Source organism: Pelophylax lessonae, assembly GCF_965119305.1.
Source record: "Pelophylax lessonae genome assembly, chromosome: 9".
NCBI classification, from domain to species: Eukaryota; Metazoa; Chordata; class Amphibia; order Anura; family Ranidae; genus Pelophylax; species Pelophylax lessonae.
This window is the reverse complement of record NC_138776.1, coordinates 183,962,269-183,982,568: the sequence shown is the minus strand read 5'-3', so window position 1 is coordinate 183,982,568 and position 20,300 is coordinate 183,962,269. Positions and strand designations below refer to the sequence as shown.

Below are 20,300 nucleotides of genomic sequence, written 5' to 3'. Positions count from 1 at the left end.
AAAAGCAGAATAAAGGCAACAAATGAATACCACTGGGCTGGGGGAGACTTTCAAAAAAGCAGACAACTCATATAGACTAAGGAAGTAAGACAAGTGGCAGACCTCAAGCATCTTACTGAGGAAAACCTGGGCCTAGAACGGGCTGGAAGCCTCAGTAAGGACCTAGTGCGGAAAACATATCTGGAAGATGAAACGTGAGGGAAGTAGTAGTAATGACTTTAGAGAGAAAAGAGTGAAACATTGGAGAGAGAGAAGATGGGACAGAGATAGTAAAAAAAATTACATGAAAGCAAAAAAATAAAATGTAAAAGATACAAAGGATTGAAGGAGGGCACATTTTAATAATGGAATGATTTGCACAAATAAAGCATTGTGTATACGGTTAAGTGGTTGATGAAATAACAGACCATGTTAGCAGAAGGGAAAAGAGGAAAGAAATAAAAAAAAAAATTAATAATAACTGACATTTATTAGACAAAAACACAATTTTAACACAACACAAATAACTTCAAACTAAACCAATAAATATAACATCCAACTGTATCATAAGTGGAAGGTTTTTCTTTTACCTGTTTGACAAGAGAACACAAACCTTTATCTTCCCTACAAGCAAGCTTAGGCATAACCAGGTTGGGTCAAACCAAAATAACATTTACATTCATAAATTATTCTGGTTGCAGATTTTGAATACAACATTAGGTCAGGTAACATCAGGTGGACTTTATTTTTTTATAGGGAACAGGTTTTATAGTGTTATTCAAAACTGGAAAAAAAAAAAAAAAAAGATACAAATTTACTGTTACTATTTATCTTCCATTGACAGAATTTTTTTTCCTTTTTATGTTAATAAAGGCTCCCTTACACCTGACTGCATCTTTAAAAAAAATATTAGTTAAGCAGGCAGTTGCAACAAAGCCTAATTAAGCCTAGTTAAGCAGGCAGTTGGAACAAAGAGCTTCCCTAAAAAACCTTAACGCATATATATATATATATATATATATATATATATATATATATATATATATATATATATATATATATATATATATATAAAACCTCAAAGATGTTAAGAGTAAATGCAATTATATTTATTCCAGTAATAATTCAAGTGTGTTTTTCAGTATTTTATTTGACTTGGTATCTGCCTTTTTTAATAGCTTGCACAGCAGCACACTGATTATGAAAGAGGGGCAGCATTCATGGCCAATAAAACTTAGCAGTATGGATGTGCTTACAAGAAATATGCTTACAGAAGACAGTGCAGTGATGAATCATCAGTATGTTTCTTCTCTTTTTCTGTTAAATTCCATGCTGGGGACAGAGGTGACCTAGCTGTAGTGCATACGAGTCAGGCCATTGACCTGGTTGTGCTGTCTGGCAGTGCTTTGCATACCTAAAGACTGGGTTGGCTGGATTGGTTGGACAATTGACTGGGTTGGCTGGACAAGTCCTTTGGTATGGACAAGAGTGCCTATATGAGTTTTTCTACTGTATATTTAGCTGTGTGCCAGGAGTTCAGCATTGAAATAAACATTAAAAATGCCTGATAACATATTAAAGATAAATATTTTTAGATGCAGTGATCTGAAAATGTCAGTAAAACCTCACCTGTCTTTCCTTCTTTCCCCCATTGGCACAGTGCTTATTGATATCCTTGGTAAGCTGGCAATGGAGTTCTGTGACTGGTTACTTGCAAATGATGAGGTTTCTAAGTTTAGAGGAGAATGAGGAGGACTGGATAAACTGGGACTGCTACACTCAGATTGAGACAGGGAGCCTGCAAGGAAAGATAGCTGAAGTTAGCTTGTAATCAGAACCAGACAAATGCTAGCGATCAGACATGTCAATTAAACAATCCTCTAAGTCAGTAAAAATGCCCATCAGACACATTTATGCCATTTGTACCTCTGAATTTAAATTACAGCTCCATACTAAATGCCATGCTAGCTACTTCTTGTAGCCAAGCTATGACAGTGGACTAGAACAGACTGAATTAACAGGGACATACAGTATTAGTAATCCAATTTGACTCTATAACTACATATTTTTGCCTTTTTTCTTTAACAGTAAACACTGTACCACTTTTTGATAGTTGGCAATCTATCTTTCACACCAGCGCTAAAACAAATGACACCCATTTGTTTTAGCAGAAAGACTAAAATGACGGCCTCACATTATTATTTCCTGAAACCTTAAATTTAAATTTCCATAAACGAGCTTATATATGAGCATCACTACATTACACAAACTGAGCCATGGATTGCTTAATGCAAAAGATATATTTGGTATCATTTAACTAGAGCAGTGATGAAGCCACAAATATTACTGTTTTTTCTACTCACCCCTATCTGAGCCCACTGGGCCCCTCACATATCTTGGAGTTAATGGAATTTTAATGCGCTCTGTTCTTGAAGATCCTGAAAGTTAAAAACAAAGGTATAAAGCCCAAATACAAGCAAAATTATGCAGCTCCAGGTGAATGATCAATTATGTGTTGGAAAAATCCATAAAAACTGTGTTCTACCCATGCGAAGATCACTCTGCTTCATCTGACCATGCCATTTCTTCAGATGGTTCCCAGGGGTCCGTTGCTTTTTTTTATTTATTGCTCATTTGTTTTTATATTAATTTTTAGGTTTTTTTGCTTCAATATAGAACTTGAAGATTTTATGGATTTTTCATTAGTTCTCACCAGTTATTTGGCGCACTGTGGATGGCTCGTTAGCCACACAGTCTGTCGGATGAGAATAAAATAGAAGGTGTATGGTTGGTACTTAGCGATCAGGCATATTGTGCACCTAGTTTTTTTTTGGTGTCCTGCTGTAGCTTGCCGACCTTCTCCTTCCCTGCACTCTCCTGCATGGTCATTGGACTTTGCCGTTAAATCTGTGTTGGCGGTGACTGGTTGAAGGAGGGTTTGTCTGGCTAATTTAGCCAGCAGACAGGAGATTTTTTTTGACTTTTGATTTTTGTCATTTTCTTTCGTTTGTATCATATGACAAGTGGGCATGAGGGGGTGAGCAGTATAGACACTTCATAGTAGTAGAAGATCATGACTGATTCATTAGTCAATTCTTCAATTGCCGAACCATGCTCACTTGTTTCATGCATTTTTATATATTTTTCAAATGTTGTATGTGTTCATAAGGTTTGAGTAAGCGCTAAGTTCAGCGTGAACCCGCTACCTTTCATTGCTCCTGTCATACCCATGATCTGATTTTAATGCTTCAATAAAGTCATCAAGGAGTGCAGCAATACTCCAGACTAGGGATCGACCGATTACCGGCAAAGTCGATATATCGGGGGGGCCGATCTGCACTTTCCCGGATATATCGGAATAGGCACCCAAGGTGACCGATATTTCAGGAGAGTGCTTGTACCGGAATAACGCCTGCAGCTAGAGGCATCACCCCGGTACTGGAGTCCATAGCCGATGGTCGGCTGTCTTGCAATGACAAACGATGTGGCTGAGAATTGCGGCTGTCATTACAAGGAGCGGGACCCCTCCCGCCGCCTTCTGCGGCTCGCCTGGGTCTCTGGGACACCCGGGCAACCATCCCGCACAGCCACCGAAGAGAATACCCGATCATAGCCGCAACTTGGCGTTTTGAATGCTTTTAAATGCAGAGGAGGGGTTTGGGGTCTTTTACACCCCCAGATCCCTCCACAACAGTAGCTGTAAAAAAAAAAAAATTTGTTTAATGTACGTAGCTTGCCAGACCAGGTGCCTCTTGGAATCTCCGGGGGAGGACCTGAAGGACTTTTACTCTTTGAGGGCTGAAAAAAGTCTCTTATGAGCCGAGAAGAATGGCCCACGTCTAGGACGGGCTCCTCCCCCCCCCCCCCCCCCCCCGAGACCCTTTTAAGAGGTCATTCAAGGAAGCTCCAAACAGGCGGTCTCCCACAAAGGGGAGATCAGATAAGGCCTGCTTAGCATTGTCAGCTAGATAAAACGCCGAAGGACCACTGCTTGATACAGACAGCCTAAAACCTGAGTATCGAGGTCTTCCAGGGATAGACACATGCAATCTGGCTATGTGATGTATTTTCATTTTATAGGACTTTTAATTGTGATGTCATGTGTGATTTTATTGTATAACTAATACATTGTGATATTTTTTACTATTGGTGCCTATAAAGTTCATGTTATTCTAGCCTCTATTCAATCTCAATGATGGGACGTGGCACAGTTCATCATGGTATACGCACTCGTGGTACCACCCCACGGTAGTATACACATTTTTTCTGCAATAGTAAAATACCCGCCTAAGCCAAACCAGCCAGTGAAACATATGGGGGGCCAGGGCCTCCTACTCTCCTATCAACCGGATCTTTAAAGGCCAAGGACTTCTCAACCAGAATTAAGGCAGCTTTATTTAACCTGGAAACCAGCGAGTCCACTACAGGTGGGACTGTCCACTTTTTAAAGCAGGGAAGCCTTATAAGGATACCGCATAGCAAAACGCTTAGGGACCACAAGAGTGAGTTTTCGACAACCCCACTGTTATGTGACAATGTTGTCAAAGTAAGCTGGAAAGGGGAACACCCTGCCACAGTGGGGGACCTGTGGTGCCAAAAGGGAACTGTCCATACCTGGGATGTGGACCAAAGAAATTGCTGGACAGTGAGTTTCTGTCAAAAACCGGTTTGCTTCCTTTAAGGCAGCCAGGGGTCCTCATGCCCCCTTGATGGTTGATATATGCCACTGTGGTGGCATTGTCTTATTGCACCCGAATTGGGTGATCCTTAACAAGGGAGGTCTAGTGTTACATGGACAACCTGGTGGCTGCTCTGAGTTCCACGATGTTGATGGGGAGCTTGGTTTCTACTGATAATGTTCCTTGAACTGTCAAGGATTGGAACACTCCTTCCAGCCATTTTCCAGTGGTAGAGGAGGAAGGACTTTCCCACTGTTAGGGCTGGAACAGTGATTCACCGAGATAAGGAACTTCTTTGCTGGCTGAATAGGAGCATGGGTAAGTTGCGGGGAAGCACCTGCTTTTTCCATGTCAACAAAATGTTTTGTTGGAGAGTTGTTCAACAGAACTGGACAAGAGACACTCCCTCAAAGGGGGAAACCATTAGCCCCGGACCTCTCATGGAGAATCTCACTTGGTTCTTAGTTCTTGAATCTCTTGGATCTTTAAAAATAATTTTCTTTCCTGGAAGAAATTTTTTTGCTTAGAATGGATCCAGGACTATTCCCAAGTAGTCCAGATAAAGAAAAGGTTGGAGCGCAGATTTTATTAAACTGATTGCCCAGCTGTAAGCCTGGTGCAGTTCAATTATCCTGTGGACATTTTCTGACAGCTGACAGGGAGAGAAGTCCATCAGAAGAAGGCTGTCTAGACAGTCCATGACTTTAATGCCCTAGGCTCTGAGCAGGGCCAGCAGAGGTGCCAAGACCTTTGTGAACACTCTGGGAGAAGAGGATAGGCGGAAGGGCAGTGGAACAAACTGGAAGTGATTTTCTGCCACTGCATAGTTCAGAAAGCGTGGATGAGATGGGTAAATGGGAATATGCAGAGAGGCATCTTGGATATCCACTGATGGCAGGTATTCTCCAATAGGCTTTGGTACCGTGAACAGGTTTGAGTTGAAACCTCTGAACCGGTCTTGTGGAGGTACTGGCACAATGACTCCCTGGTACAAGAAGTGGTTCAGGGCCTGTTGCAAATCTGTTTTTGGGTGACCTGAAAATGGTGAGGGGGCAAAGTACTGATCTCTATTTTGCACCCTCTTGAAGCCACCAATTTAACCCACTGGTCTAAGAAGTCTGTCACCCACACAGAGGCAAACTATAACAGACATCTCCCCACTTAGGAGTGAGGCGCCCCTTCATTGTGAAGAGAGTTTTTGGGAAGGCTTTGTGGCTTTTGCGGGCCAAGCCTTAGTTTGAATGGAAGGGCTAAACTTAGGATTTAAAGCAGAGGTTTAAGCCTGGGTAGAGCAGACAGTTCTGTGTTTTAAGTGAGCTAGGGACTCCCGAAGTAGAGGTTTTTAAAATCTTTCTTTGTGAAAATAAAACCTATCCTCAGATGACCTCTTTAATAAACTGATCACATACTTCACCAAACAGGTATTTTCCTTGAAAGAGCATACAAGTGAGGTGCCTTTTGCAAGCAGCTTCAACCATCCAAGCTTTAGGCCACAGGATTCTGCACATGTGAATAGATATTAGAGTCATTCTGAAAATTTGTCTCATGACATGTTCTAAGACAACCATACAAAAAAGCAGCGCAGAAGGCATTTGCTGTAATTGCTCTGTAACAGCACGATTTAGAAATACAGGGTTGAGTTGGTTGTTCGCTGTCCTGGTCCAGTTATCTACAGGTTGAAATACTGAAATTGCATTGAGAGCTGGTTGCAATTCAGGGTTTGCAAGATAAAAAGAAGAGAGCTTTTAAGAGCGACTCAAATTTTCTGTCTGCAGAATTTTTAAATAAAGAACATCTTCAAAAGGTACAGTGAGATGTTAGAACAGAGATAACAGGATCCAGCTACAGGAAAAGCCCACTTCTTTGCAAACTTTTTCCACTAGTCAGAGTTCAGCAAAGATTTTGGGGGAGCGAAAATCCTTTCAGGGATGACATATGTTCCTCCCTCTCCTCTGTCACAAATGAAGTGAGAGGAAACGAGAAATTCTTCACTTCTAGTTTCAGTTCAACATTTTCCTGCCTGGTACATTCAGGGAAACGACTGATCAAACTGATCTTGGTTTGATTATTTGCCTTGGAGGGCAGAGAAAGAATGGACTGAGTCGCATAGAAACTCCACAAGAGCACAGGCATTCCTGTGCGATTCAGCTGTGAAGCAGACTTAGGAGTACTTTTCTGTACCTGCAGGTTAATTAAAGGGATAATACACGGGGAAGTGTGCATGTATTGCAATTTCTTTTTTTATTTTATCTTGACAAACATTTGAAGAAATGCAGCTAGGTTACCCTCCCACCACCACGACAAAATACACAAAACATTCCTACACTCCCCACCAGCAGCCTTTGGATGAACAGCAAAAGAGCAGAAGCAAACTGACAAGGTTAACATCAGCTTTATCATATGATTGCAGCACGTCAAATCGGCTGCAGTGCCCCTCTTTCTCCCAGTCTGGCTGCTGCTATGCAGATAATTAATACAGGTTGAAACCAAGCCGAATTTGGGTATTTATACTAGTTGCACCTGAAATGCATACATTTTTAAAATCCACATCTACATTTATTTTTTTTTTTTTTTTCTTTCAACATCTGCCAGGTGTTCAGTTTTAATACAAACTAATTACATTTCATGACAAAGCATTTTAAAAGTACGTATACTCAGGTGTACTTACCCAGGCGAGCACTGGAGGGGAGAGAATTGGAACCATGGGATACTCTGGGGCGGGGTGTTTCACAGTACTCACTGGGGTGTTTGTGGCTCAGGTCTAAGCTTAAGCGACCATGGTGCTGTGCACTGAAAGTCATGAGAGTATGGGTAAAAATGAATTCTAATGGTGATCATATGCATATACTCAAACTCAAAGCATTTCTTTCAAAAAGGACATTGAATACATGTTAGCAGTTTTCTGAATAACAAAAAATCTGTTAACAAAATGCTGTTTTATTCAGGTTACCATTGACCATTTACTAAAAACAAATAGGTTTCACACAGTTCATAGCAAACACGTTTCATAACATCTAGTGAGCATGTCAGACAGGATCTTAATTTGTCATGGAAATCTCTCTTAAAAGATACGTGCTGAATGCTATTCGGCAAGATTGTACTCTTGACTCAAAACACTTTATGTCCCTTACCTAGAAACAGTATGCAGCAAGTGAAGGTACAACACCTGATTTCCATAACTGACTAGAGTATTAAAGCTGTTTGATTGGCATTACAGCCAAGCAAGTAGAATTTTAATGAAGGAAAGTCTGTAATGGCAGCCTGCACACCCCTTCAGCACAGGCAAATGCGGTACAAATGGCTACAAACTGAAATTTGCTTATAAAAAAAAAAACGACACAATGGTACCTTAATTACAGCTAGAATTTATTTCAGTACCTTAGCTGCACCCTTGGAGCCCCAAAAATCTCATCGGCCAATGGTCTTTTCCTGACTGCAGGGAACAGGCAGCTGCTACTAAACATCCTTGGCTGCTGTCTAAAAAACTTTCCACGCCTCAGAATTGTCACATGGGCAACATGTCTAAGCAAATAACCAGTGCTTACTTGCATTGGCTACTTATAGAATTTCATATGCACATTAAACAAGCAAATATTAAAAAACTAGCAGTGTATCGACCGTTCGATTCAATTTTTTTGGATTCTGTTAGTTTTATACCATTCTAAGCACATGCACGTTAAACCACACTTTTTGTAATTTCGCAATATGAGCGATTTGTTCCAAAAGGATGCTTTGTTGTAACTCGGTTTCTGACGATACAAAGTGCCCATCAGCCTCTTACTCCCCGCTAGGGGAGCCTTCTTTATTCTCCAAAACTCAATAAAAAGATTGAAATACAAAAATAGGCAGAGAGAACGGTTTAAAAATGTAGCAGTCCAGAAAACTAGCAGAGATTCTGAAGAGGGCATGCCCAGAACAATGCTAATCTAGGTTGTGGTCTAGATTGTTTTCTAAAAATAACTGGGATGGCAAGTGCACTCTGGAGTTTGCTCATCACATGGGGGACATGCCTAGGCTTACACAAAATAACCAAGAAAGTCATAATTTACAATTTTTAAGGGTTCTATGTGCACAGAGAACAGCCAGAGTAAAACTAGCAGTTTATACTATAGCCTCAGTATGTGCCCATCTTTATGTGCAGATGTTTAGTTATCCTGTGTTCATCCATATGCTTACTTTAAGTTTGTCATGCACAAAAACCACAGACAGCATTTCCCTTCTCACACCAGCAATCATAACAAAGCAATTTTACAGCCTAGAAACTATGATATAATACCTCTGATGTAGGTGCTGTGAGCAGACTTGGCCTGTGGAGGAAGGACAGTTATTAGATGGTACACGATGGCTCCAGGCTGTGTAGACTGGGTTTCTACAAACTGCTGTAACTGCAGGACATGGAGCCAGACTCCGAGGGACAGTACCTGAAAGGAATTACAAATCTCAAGTCTTGGGCAATGAATGCTGATTCAGCAATTGAAAGTTCTATTGCAATAATCTATTTTAAAAAGTCAATCAAAATGTGCAAACTGTTCAAGCCCTTACTCACCTGACATACCAGATCCATACAAGGAAGTTGTAAAAATGTCACTATGGCGCGGGGAAGGTGTGGGAGAGAATCGCACCCACTCGTGAGCTATATCGGGAGACAGGCGATCCTCTGAATTGGGGGAGAACTTCGGAGTCTGTTAAAAGGGAAAATAAAAATGCAAACAAATAAAATGCCAGGCAGCCACTGTTTGTGAATGCATACATATGACCATGGTTGTATAAACAGTGGTTGTGCTAGTAGACCTAACTGGATAAATGTTACAGTTTGAACATAAAATCTTTGTACAATCAATTTTAGATATACCAAAACTATGCAATATGAGGGACTTCCTAAACTAACCAATCAAGGAGGTCCTTGCACTACACAGTTGGTAGATTTTGCTTTTAAATTTTTGTCGCACAAACTTCCAAAGCAGCCTTAGTTACAAGATTTCTACTTTTCTGAATCCGACTGCATTTTCATGAATGGGCATGTATTTCTGTAGAGTAAGCAAAATAATGTAGGAAAAGGATTGTGGCTCTGCAGCGTCCACAGCGGCATGCCTTCATCCCTAATGTGTATACAAACAGAACTAGAATGGTCATGGTACTTTAAATGAGGCAGGTCACTAATAAAACATAATTCTAATTTTATTATAAAATATATTGAACATTCCATAATCAGAGTACATAACAATATTAGTAGCTTAAGAGCCGGTCCACACTAGCGCGACTTGTCAGGCGACTTGTCAGCCTGACAAGTCGCGCTCCCTCGCGGTCCATTGACCGCTACAGGACCCGTTCTAATAGGAGCGACACAAGTCGCTCCGACTTAGAAAAAGGGTCCTGTACTACTTCTGGGCGACCTCGGAGCGACTTGCATAGACTTCCATTATGTGAAGTCCCTGCAAGTCGCTCCGAAGTCGTGGTGCAAGGTAATGCACAAGTCGCCCCCGAAGTAGTAAGGAGTCGTATCACCTTAGTGTGAACCGACTCTTAAAAGCATCAAAATAGAAAGAGCCAACGTAAAATTCATGATAAAGAATTCATATTGAGCGAATACAAAATACAAATAGATACATGATTGACACAAATAATTTGTCTTGACATCCTTAGACTATGAATTTCGTGGATCAAAGTCCACTTCGTCAGGAGTGTGATGAAAGAAAGTATAAGTCAGCTCAAGGAACTAAGGGGGATGGGAGGGGCTGGGGACGAATTTCTATCCCAGGGCTGTGGCAGGAGAACCCATGGTCAGGAAGATAGCCAGAGGGTAGGTTGGGTATCCAAGGTGCAATCCAGACAATTCTCTTGGTCAATTTTTATTCTTTGGTTCTTAGAGGTCCTTTGTATACACTTACAATCTTTTTTATAGATCAGTGTGGGCTACATATGTGCTCTTATTGTCTGGATTGAACCTTAGATACCCGACCTATCCTCTGGCTATCTTCCTAACAATGGGTTCTCCTGCCACAGCCCCGGGATAGAGGTTCGTCCCCAGCCCCTCCTATTCCCCTTCGTTCCTTGAGCTGACTTATACTTTCTTGCATCCCACTCCTGACAAAGTGGACTTCTCTCCGCTTGGTCCAATGGACTAGGCAAAGCCGGATCGCTCTTAGCTCCAGAACATTGAACGGTAACCTGGATTCCTCCAGGGACCAGACTACTTGAGCAGATAACCTGCCAAGAACTCTCCCCCCCCCCCTACCCGGACAGACTTGAATCTGTGGTGACAATTGTCCAATATATAGGGAAGAAGGATTTTCCTTGCTTGAGCATCGGGGACCGAAGCCACCAGATCGGGCACTCCTTGGTCACCTGGCTCAGTTGGATCTGAATGTCCAGGGAATTTGGATTCTTGTTCCATTTGAGAAGGATTTCCTTCTGGAGGATCCTCGTGTGGAATTGAGCAAGGGGGACCACCTTGAAGGAGGACACCATCAGTCCCAGAACTCTCATACAGGTCCAAAGTGATGACCATTTGCTGGAAAGCAACAACTGAACCGCAATCTGAAGTTTTTGGAGTTTTGCCTGAGGAAGTCCAAAGTCAGGCCCAGGTAGCCCAGACTCATAGAAAGGACCAAGGACGACTTCCAAAGATTCAGAATCCACCCGAATTTCTCCAGTATTCTCATGCTTATTTCCAAATTTGTTTCCAGCACCGTAGGAGACTCCGCACAGAGAACGATATCCCCCGCTGTCGTTACAGCGCCAGGATCGGAGCCAACACCTTTGTGAAGACCCGAGGATCAAAGCAGCCGAGGACCCTCGTGGGGACCCCCCAGACTCCACAATGGGATCGATTGGCAGATGGGCCCTGGAGGTACAGACAGAGAACCCCCCCCCCGTGCACAATTATTTGTCCGTCTCCACATCCGGCCTGGAATGCGGTCCCAGCCCCCAGGAATAGGCCCAATAGCCCCCAGCGTGAGGGGGTGCGTGACAGGACAGAGGGGAACCCGGGATTGTGAGGGTCTGACCGTCCCAGGGAGGGGCCTGCGTCCACCCCAAAATCCGCCAAGGGAAAATGGGGGAACATTTATTCACTATACCAAGAACATAGGCGGGCGCCATCTCCTGACAGGACCCCTCTCTGCCGAAGTGAGGGGGGCTGTCGGCCAATAAGGACCGCTGTGACTCGGGCCTAGACCCAGCCGTATGCGACTTGTGGAGACATTTAACTCGCGGGGCCACTCGCTAAGGCCTGCGCACACTCATTGGCCGGCTGGGGTGACCACTGGATCTTTACATCCAGCCTGTTGCCCAGATCCGGCATAGTTGCTTGTAGAATTCACAGGAAAAATCTGGAGAAAAAGCTAGCTAAAAAAATTATCTAGAAAAAAAACGTTGCCAGGACCAGAGATCCCAGCAAGGAACTCCTGACTAGGCAGATTAAAACTGACATCCTATGCAGGAAGAGAGAGGGTATACCTCCAGGGACTGCCCATAGGCGTAGCCAGAACTTTTTTTCTGCCTAGTGTCCTACTCCTGTAGGGGGCAGTATAACCCTACTGATCTGCATCAGAGACTGCATCCTTCAATGAACGATAGAGAAACTAAGTATTCCACCGAGCCCTGGTTTAGCCGCCAAACACCCGTATTTCTTCCCGGTACAAGACCCAATATAACCTGTTGGAGGGTGTGATCAGAGATCCCACCAGCTAGATAACAGGCATCAGTAAATCAGGGGTGGAAAAACAGAAGGCTAAGTCAATGCAAGATGAGGCTTCAACATAGGAAAGACAGGAATAACCCCATTCCATGGGGTGTTTCCAGCGCCACAGCTCCAACACTGCGCAGTCAGCCCAGTGCCTAAGATCAAGGTTCTGCACACAGGTTGAATTAGAATTCTAAAGCGTAGTCCAATATGTTATTGAAGTCACCTGCTATAAATGGCTTCAATGGACCAAAGGTGGCGACTTTCTCCAAAGCAGTATAAAAGGACCTTGCTTCGGAAAGTAGGTGGGATATATATACTTACTACTGCAAGTAGTTGGGACTATGTCCAAAACCACAATTTCAAAACGGTCTAGGGCAGTGATGGCAAACCTTGGCATCCCAGATGTTTTGGAACTACATTTCCCATGATGCTCAACTACACTGCAGAGTGCATGAGCATCATGGGAAATGTAGTTCCAAAATATCTGGGGTGCCAAGGTTCGCCATCACTGGTCTAGGGGATCTATGACCATATGTATAATAGTACAAGATAATTTTTTATGTATTAAAATGGCAACACTTCTGGCATATGAGGAATAGGTATAGTGTATTGTTCTCTGTATCCAGTTTCTGTTAAGGTTGAGTGTTTTGTTACCAACCAAATGAGTCTCTTGCAAGAGAATAAGAGGGTTCTGGAATTTGAGATACTGTAAAACCAGAGATCTTTTAAAAACTTTGAATTTAGCCCCTTGACATTCTACGAAGGAATTTTAAGATTATTCATATAACAGAAATCGACGTCTTATGAACAGAGAATATGTACAACGGGGGGGGGCAGGAATCCCGATACAGAGTACCACATCTCACAGATTGTGCAAGGCAAATTTAAAGCCCATAGACAGACCAGGTAAGAACAAACCCAAATAAAGATCTGAGCTTCTAGGGCAAAACAAAAAAGAAAAAAAACATGAAAAATAAAAAGTCGGTATTCTATAGTCCCAACGCCCTATTTGCTCTGGCCGAACAAACCTAAAAAGTAGAAAAAATTCCAGAGAAACTGCAGTCCCAAAACTAAAAAAAAAAAAAAACATCAGAATGTTCCAAGGGTGCATCTGCTTATAGAGGAATCAGGGAGATTTTTTTTTTTTTTAAGTCATATCGCCCAAAAACAGTAGCATAGCAACCCACTTGGTAAAAAAATAAAAAAACATAAAAAAATCTATGGATTGTCTGATACTAACAATTTGCATGAAGAAACAGTTTTAATAGAACAGATCTTGAGGCAAGTTGTATATGCAACAACTCCCAGGGCCATCTCGGATTAAGGCGAGTAAAGGCGCCCAGAGCCGTGAGCAAAGAAAGAACCAGGTGGACTAGACAACCAAGCCGCATCCTAAACAATGGAGTCCAACCAGTCGGCTGCATCAGTAGGGGACTCAAAAAACTTAGAGCCATTATGGATGACTTTAAGGAGACTAGGATACAGCATAATATATATCAGGCCTTTCTCCCGAAGACGTCTGCGAACATCCGTGAAGTCTTTTCTTTTGTACATCAGAAGAGTAGTCAGGATATAGATGAATCACTATTTTCATGCCACAGTTCAGGTTGCTTACAGCCTCCGTCCGGATCAGATTCCTATTCCTAAAATGGAGCAGGGCGGACCAGAAAAGGCACGTGGCATTGATTCAGCAGGTCTCGGACCAGTGGGAACCCTGTGTGCTTGTTCTATTACATACGCAGGAGATAGCTGTTGCAAGCCAAAGAGTTGCTTGAAGAAAGTTTCAGCAAATACCACAGGGTTGGAACCTTCTGGGCTCTCCGGAAGCCCAACCACCTGGACATTATTACACCGGAGGCGATTTTCAGCATGAGTGGGGCCATGGTGAGTTTGACCTTTTGCTTGAGATCTAGCTAGTGTCTGAACTGTGGAGGCCACAGTGTCTTCCACCGCTGAGAGGCGATGCTCTGCTGCTGTGAGAGTCAAAAAGGAAAAACAAGCGCACGGCCACCCTCGCATAATATTGTTTTTATTGACACAAAAAGAAACTTGTATGGTTACTGCACTCACATTATCCTAGACGATATTGGGCTTGTACAATATTTTCCCTTCTCTCCTGGATAACCCCTTCAAGCCGTGTGCTTCTAATGAAGCTGATGGCGGGATCCGTGTCCTCCTCGCTGAGGCTATGGCGTGCTCACCCGTGTGTGCCTGTGCCTGGACCAGCCGTCACAGTCGCCACTACGCATGAATGTCAAGGCCTTTCCAGAAGACAATGGGTGGTGGGGAGAGAGGGACGGAACAATAGTTACACACCCACTTCGGTTGCTATGACGACATGTTTCGGAGGTGTGGCCTCCATCCTCAGGTCACGCCCACACTTATACCCAACCGCATTTTATCTACAGTAACCCCTCCTATGCCCCTCTTCTTAAAGAGGCCATGCCAGGAGAGATATAATCACATTGGGAACAGTATAAAGAGCTAAAAGGCAACCTTAATAGCAGTCAAGAATACATTATAGTATGAAAACATTTTAAAAACATTTTTTTCAAAAACATTCAAAATACTTAAAATTTGTATTGAATTTATAAATTTTTAATTGTGTGTGAAGCTTTATATATATTAAAAAAAAAAAAAAAAAGAAAGAAAAAGAAAAAAACATTCTGAACCTTAGATAAGAGTACTGACTTCTATTTCTTCATTTAACCCCTCAGGGGACATGGAATTGAGTGAAAAAGTCCAAAAGGTCTCTCGCCTACATAGCCGTGAGAACCACTCCCCCTCAGGGAGGGACATGGGTATAGCCTCAATACTAAAGAGCTCAAGACCTTCCGTACTACCTCCACACAAAAGTGCCGAGGAACACTACGTTTGGCCTTTTTTTGCTCTATGTAGCGGCGATCACCAAACCTGGTGCCCATGGCCCAAACTGTTCTCCCTACATAGAGCAAACCACATGGGCACCTCAATCCGTAGACTATCGTCTAGGATCATGTGAGTGCAGTACCCGTACAAGTTCAGTTTTATGTCAAAAACAATATTATGTGAGGGCGGCCATGCGCTTGTTTTTCTTTTTTGACTCTTTGCAGATATACTTTGTTCGCCACCCAGTGGAATCAAGGAGAGCTGCAATGACCTGGCATTAAAACTGTATTTTCAATCTACCAGCCAGCTTTGATGTGTTTATCTGGTCAGCGCATTAACAGGTACATTTATTTATTTTTCTGCAGCTGTGAGGCAGCCTCTAAATTTGTCAAGGTCCTGTCTGATTATCCCACATTCTAATTCCAGTGTGTCTATTTTTACTTCCAGGGAGGACTTGCTGCGATGGCTGCTAGGATTGTAGCAATCGCCTGGTTCCCATTAAGCTAGAGGCCTGCAGATGGTGAAGAGTTGTCTGGGTCTGGGTCCATAGCCGCCACCATCCAGTTCTCTGTACCGCCACTGAAGCTAGAGGAGAGGAAGTGACAGGAAAGATGGCCGCCACACGAGTTTCTGGTCCCGAGAACCGGGAGCCAGGGGAGGCGGATTTCTTGCCTGTATTGCATTTACCGGTCATGGGGTGGACCGGAGCAGCTGCCCGAACAGGAGAGTGAGGTTTGCGGAGCAGGATGGCAGGTCAGAGCCAAGGATTGAGAGGGATTAGCTAAACAGATGGCGGGAGCTAATACAGGGCACGTCTCCTATCTCTTACATCCCGGTCACGCCCCTTCAGTTTGTTGTTTAACGGAGTTGTACAGTTTATAGGTAACATTAAAGGTGGAAAAAGTTCTGAAATGATTTATCTTTGTCACATTTTTTTACATCACAGAAACCTGACATTTTAACAGGGGTGTGTAGACTTTTTATATCCACTGTAGTTCTAAATCACATTGTTGGGAGATAAAAGGCTGTTGCTTTAATAATGCCCAACCTTTTTATTAAATTTGTTATAGAGTGGGGGTGGAGTTGAGCCTTTGTCGGGTTTTTATTGAAGTTGGTGACCTTTTTGGATACATTTCCAGTCACTTCTCATCAGAACAGAATGTGATTGGATCCCTCTCTAACTGGGACACAAATCTAATTTTTAGTAGAGCAAGAAAGGTATGTTTGTGATATCAATGTCTGGACCTTCCTGTTCCAGTGATGCTCATAAACTCTATAGTATTAATTTACTAAAACTGGAGTGCACAAAATCTGGTCCAGCTCTGCATGGTAGGCAATCAGCTTCTAACTTCTGCTTATTCAATTAGGCTTTAAGGGCTCTTTCACACGGTCGGCCTCCGTAGGCGGATCCGTGTTGCTCAGCGGGGATCGATCCGCGATCCCCGCTGAGCCGGCGGATGACAGCTCCGTCTCCGCTTGCAGAGCGGAGAGGGAGGTGTCTCAGCCCCCGCTGCCCTCTATGGGGGATCGGATGAGAGCGGACCGCTTGTCCGCTCTCATCAGATCCGATCCGATTACTGAACGGATGGAAAAAAATGGATTTTTGTAAGATCTTACCGTAAAATCCTTTTCTCTTAAGCTCATTGACAGACGTAGTCTTCTTGATTCTCAAGAGCTGGGTTATGTTGTCTCCGCAGGAGTAGGACTAGGCAGAAAGACAAAACGTTCTGGCTCCACCTTAGGGGCAGTCCCTGAGGGTATATCCTCCCTCTCTCTGCTACAGGGAATCAGTTCTGTTCTAAAGCAGTAACAGAGAATTTAACCCAACCCAACTCAATGATAGAGGGGCGGGTACTACGTCTGTCAATGAGCTTAAGAGAAAAGGATTTTACGGTAAGATCTTACAAAAATCCATTTTTCTCTATCGCTCATTGACAGACGTAGTCTTCTTGATTCTCAAGAGCTGGGACATCCAGAAGCAGTGCCACAAATGAGGGGTGGGATTGACAAAATCAAATCCAATCTAGAAGGCCCAACCGGTGCCAAACTAGAAGTTTTAAAGGCTCATTATAAACAAAGAATGGGACTCAAATAAAAATTCCAACGGAAAAAACCCTCGAGGTAGACCACTGGTCTCCTCAAATGGCGGCCTGCAAAACCTTGCGGCCAAACGAGGCATCAGACGATGCCATTACATCAACTTTATAATGTTTTGTAAAGGTATGCACCGACGACCAGGTAGCCGCCTTGCACACCTGGACCACTGACGCCTGATGGCGAAAGGCCCATGACGCACTAAGTGCCCGAGTGGAGTGCGCCTTAACAGGGAACGGGGGCTCCCGACCCTTAATAGAATAAGCCTGTACTACCGTCTGTCTGATCCATCTGGAAATGGTCGCGGCAGATGCAGGCAACCCCTTTTTGGGTCCATCTGGGATCACAAAAAGTGAATCCGTCTTGCGAAACGAGTCTGTCGTTTTCAAGTATACCCTGATCGCCCGGACCACATCCAAGGAGTGTAAAGCAAACTCCCGAGGATGACTGGGCTTAGGACACAGGGAAGGTAACACAATTTCTTCATTCAGATGAAATTCTGAAACCACTTTTGGTAGGAAGGATGGATTCGGACGAAGAACCACCTTATCTCTATGAACCACCAGATATGGTGAACGACAAGATAATGCGACCAGTTCTGACACCCTGCGTGCAGAAGTAATAGCCACCAAGAAGGCCACCTTCTGGGACAACGTAGGTAGAGGAATCTCCCTAATATCTTCAAAGGGAGGTTTCTGAAGAACCGACAACACTAAATTAAGATCCCAGGGGGGTAACGGCGCGTGCACTGGCGGAGCCAGATGTCGCACCCCCTGGATGAAATTCCGCACCAAGGAATGAGTAGCCAAAGGCTTCTGAAAGAAGATAGCTAATGCTGAGACCTGACCCTTGATAGTACTCAAGGCCAGTTTCTGCTCAACCCCTTGTTGCAGAAAAGCTAATATTCGACTAATCGAATAAGACCGAGGACGGAACCCCAAAGGTTCACACCATGCAATGTAGGACTTCCATGTGCGATGATAAATCTTTCTGGAAGTTGCTTTCCTTGCTTCAACTAGAGTAGGAATAACTGAAGCTGACAATCCCTTGTCCTTCAGCACCTGGGTCTCAATAGCCAGGCCGTTAAAGCCAGCGATCGTAAAGCAGGATGGAAGATCGGTCCTTGAGACAGTAGGTCCTCCCTGAGAGGAAGTCTCCACGGGACGTCCGCCACCAGTCTGACCACGTCAGCGTACCAAGCTCGACGAGGCCAGTCCGGAGCTACCAGAATTACTGGAATTCCTTCCTCCTCTATCCTGCGAAGAAGTCTTGGCAGTAACGCGAGAGGAGGGAAGGCATACATTAGCTGGTATTGCCCCCACGGGGCGATCAGTGCGTCTGCGGTTTCTGCTATAGGATCGCGGGAGCGAGCCACGAATCTCTGAACTTTCCTGTTGAATCGTGATGCCAACAGATCCACATCCGGGGTGCCCCACCGTAGGCACAACTGGTGGAAAACGTCTGGATGGAGGGACCATTCCCCCTGATCCAGAGTCTGACGGCTGAGATAATCTGCCTGCCAATTCTCCACCCCCGGAATGAACACCGCAGAGATTGCTGGAACAAATCGTTCTGCCCAGCGAAGAATGCAAGCCACTTCTTTGGCCGCTCGGACACTCTTGGTGCCCCCCTGGTGATTGACATAAGCCACGGCCGTAGCATTGTCCGACTGGATCCGAACCGGGCTGCCCTGGAGCTGCTCGGTCCAGTGAATCAGACAAAGTCTGATCGCTCTCAGTTCCAATACATTTATCGGTAACCTGGATTCTTCCGGGGACCAAAGTCCCTGGACAGATAACTGACCGAGAATTCCTCCCCATCCGGATAGACTGGCATCCGTGGTCACTATCGTCCAATATATTGGCAGAAATGACTTTCCCTGGCTGAGCATCGGAGACCGAAGCCACCAGACCAGAGACTCTCTGGTCTGTTTGCTCAATCGGATCTGATTGTCCAGGGATTCCGGATTCCGATTCCATCTGAGAAGAATCTCTTGCTGAAGAATTCGGGTATGGGACTGGGCAAATGGGACTGCTTCGAACGAAGCCACCATCAACCCCAGAACCCTCATGCAAGTCCGAAGGGAAGACCAGCTGTTGGACAGTAACAACTGGACTGCTGATTGAATCTTTCGGAGTTTCCCTACCGGAAGAAAAACTCTTGTCCTGACTGTGTCTAGAATTAGACCCAGATATTCGAGCCTCTGGGTGGGAACCAGAAATGACTTTTGCTGGTTCACCAGCCACCCGAATTCCTGTAAAGAAATCATAGTATTTTCTATGTTTTGTAGCAAGGTCTGAGGAGACTCTGCATGAAGCAGAAGATCGTCTAGGTAACCAAGGATCGATATGCCTCTTTGGCGCAGAAGTGCCAACATTGGGGCCAACACCTTTGTGAAGACCCGCGGAGCCGTGGCGAGACCGAAAGGTAACGCCACAAACTGATAGTGGTTCTCTTCTACGGAAAAGCGTAGAAACCGCTGATGTCCTGCGAAAATGGGAATGTGAAGATATGCGTCCTTGATGTCTATGGACGCTAGGACATCCCCTGGATGCAGGAAGGCTGCTACTGTGCGAATGGACTCCATTCTGAATCTTCTTATGTTGACAAAAGAATTGAGTGCCCTTAAGTCCAGAATTGGACGCACTTTGCCCTCTTTCCTGGGTATTGTAAATAGGTTTGAATAAAACCCTTGAAACCGTTCTGTCCAAGGAACGTGGACTATCACTCCTTGTTGTAGTAAATCTGTGACTGCTCTCCGCAGATCTTGTAAACGATCCGGGGATAGTCGGATATTGGAAGGGAAGAATCGCGCCGGTGGGAGAGATCGAAACTCGATCTTGTACCCTGACCTTATGACTTCGCAAACCCATTTGTCCGGGATTCTGGAAAGCCATGGATCCGGGAACCGGCGAAGACGTCCCCCCCACCCCAGTTATGGGTGGGGGCGCACCTTCAGGCTTTGGACGGTTTATCTTCAGGTCTGGAGGGGG

General features: G+C 44.2%; 1 protein-coding gene across 6 annotated transcripts in view; it reads right to left on the bottom strand.

The window, feature by feature from the left end:
• The window catches only part of DLG5 (discs large MAGUK scaffold protein 5), a 235,608-nt gene that overhangs the window by 82,914 nt on the left and 132,394 nt on the right, over positions 1-20,300 (bottom strand). For 3 of the 6 annotated variants that reach the window (XM_082268205.1, XM_082268209.1, XM_082268206.1), the window contains 6 exons: positions 9,205-9,340; positions 8,935-9,079; positions 7,327-7,448; positions 2,343-2,417; positions 1,609-1,777; positions 103-216 (listed from right to left, as the gene is read on the bottom strand). In XM_082268205.1, coding sequence (XP_082124331.1) covers positions 103-216; positions 1,609-1,777; positions 2,343-2,417; positions 7,327-7,448; positions 8,935-9,079; positions 9,205-9,340 — 761 coding nt within the window. The remainder of the gene's footprint in view (positions 1-102; positions 217-1,608; positions 1,778-2,342; positions 2,418-7,326; positions 7,449-8,934; positions 9,080-9,204; positions 9,341-20,300) is intronic. The other 3 variants (XM_082268207.1, XM_082268210.1, XM_082268208.1) reach the window with 2 other exon arrangements.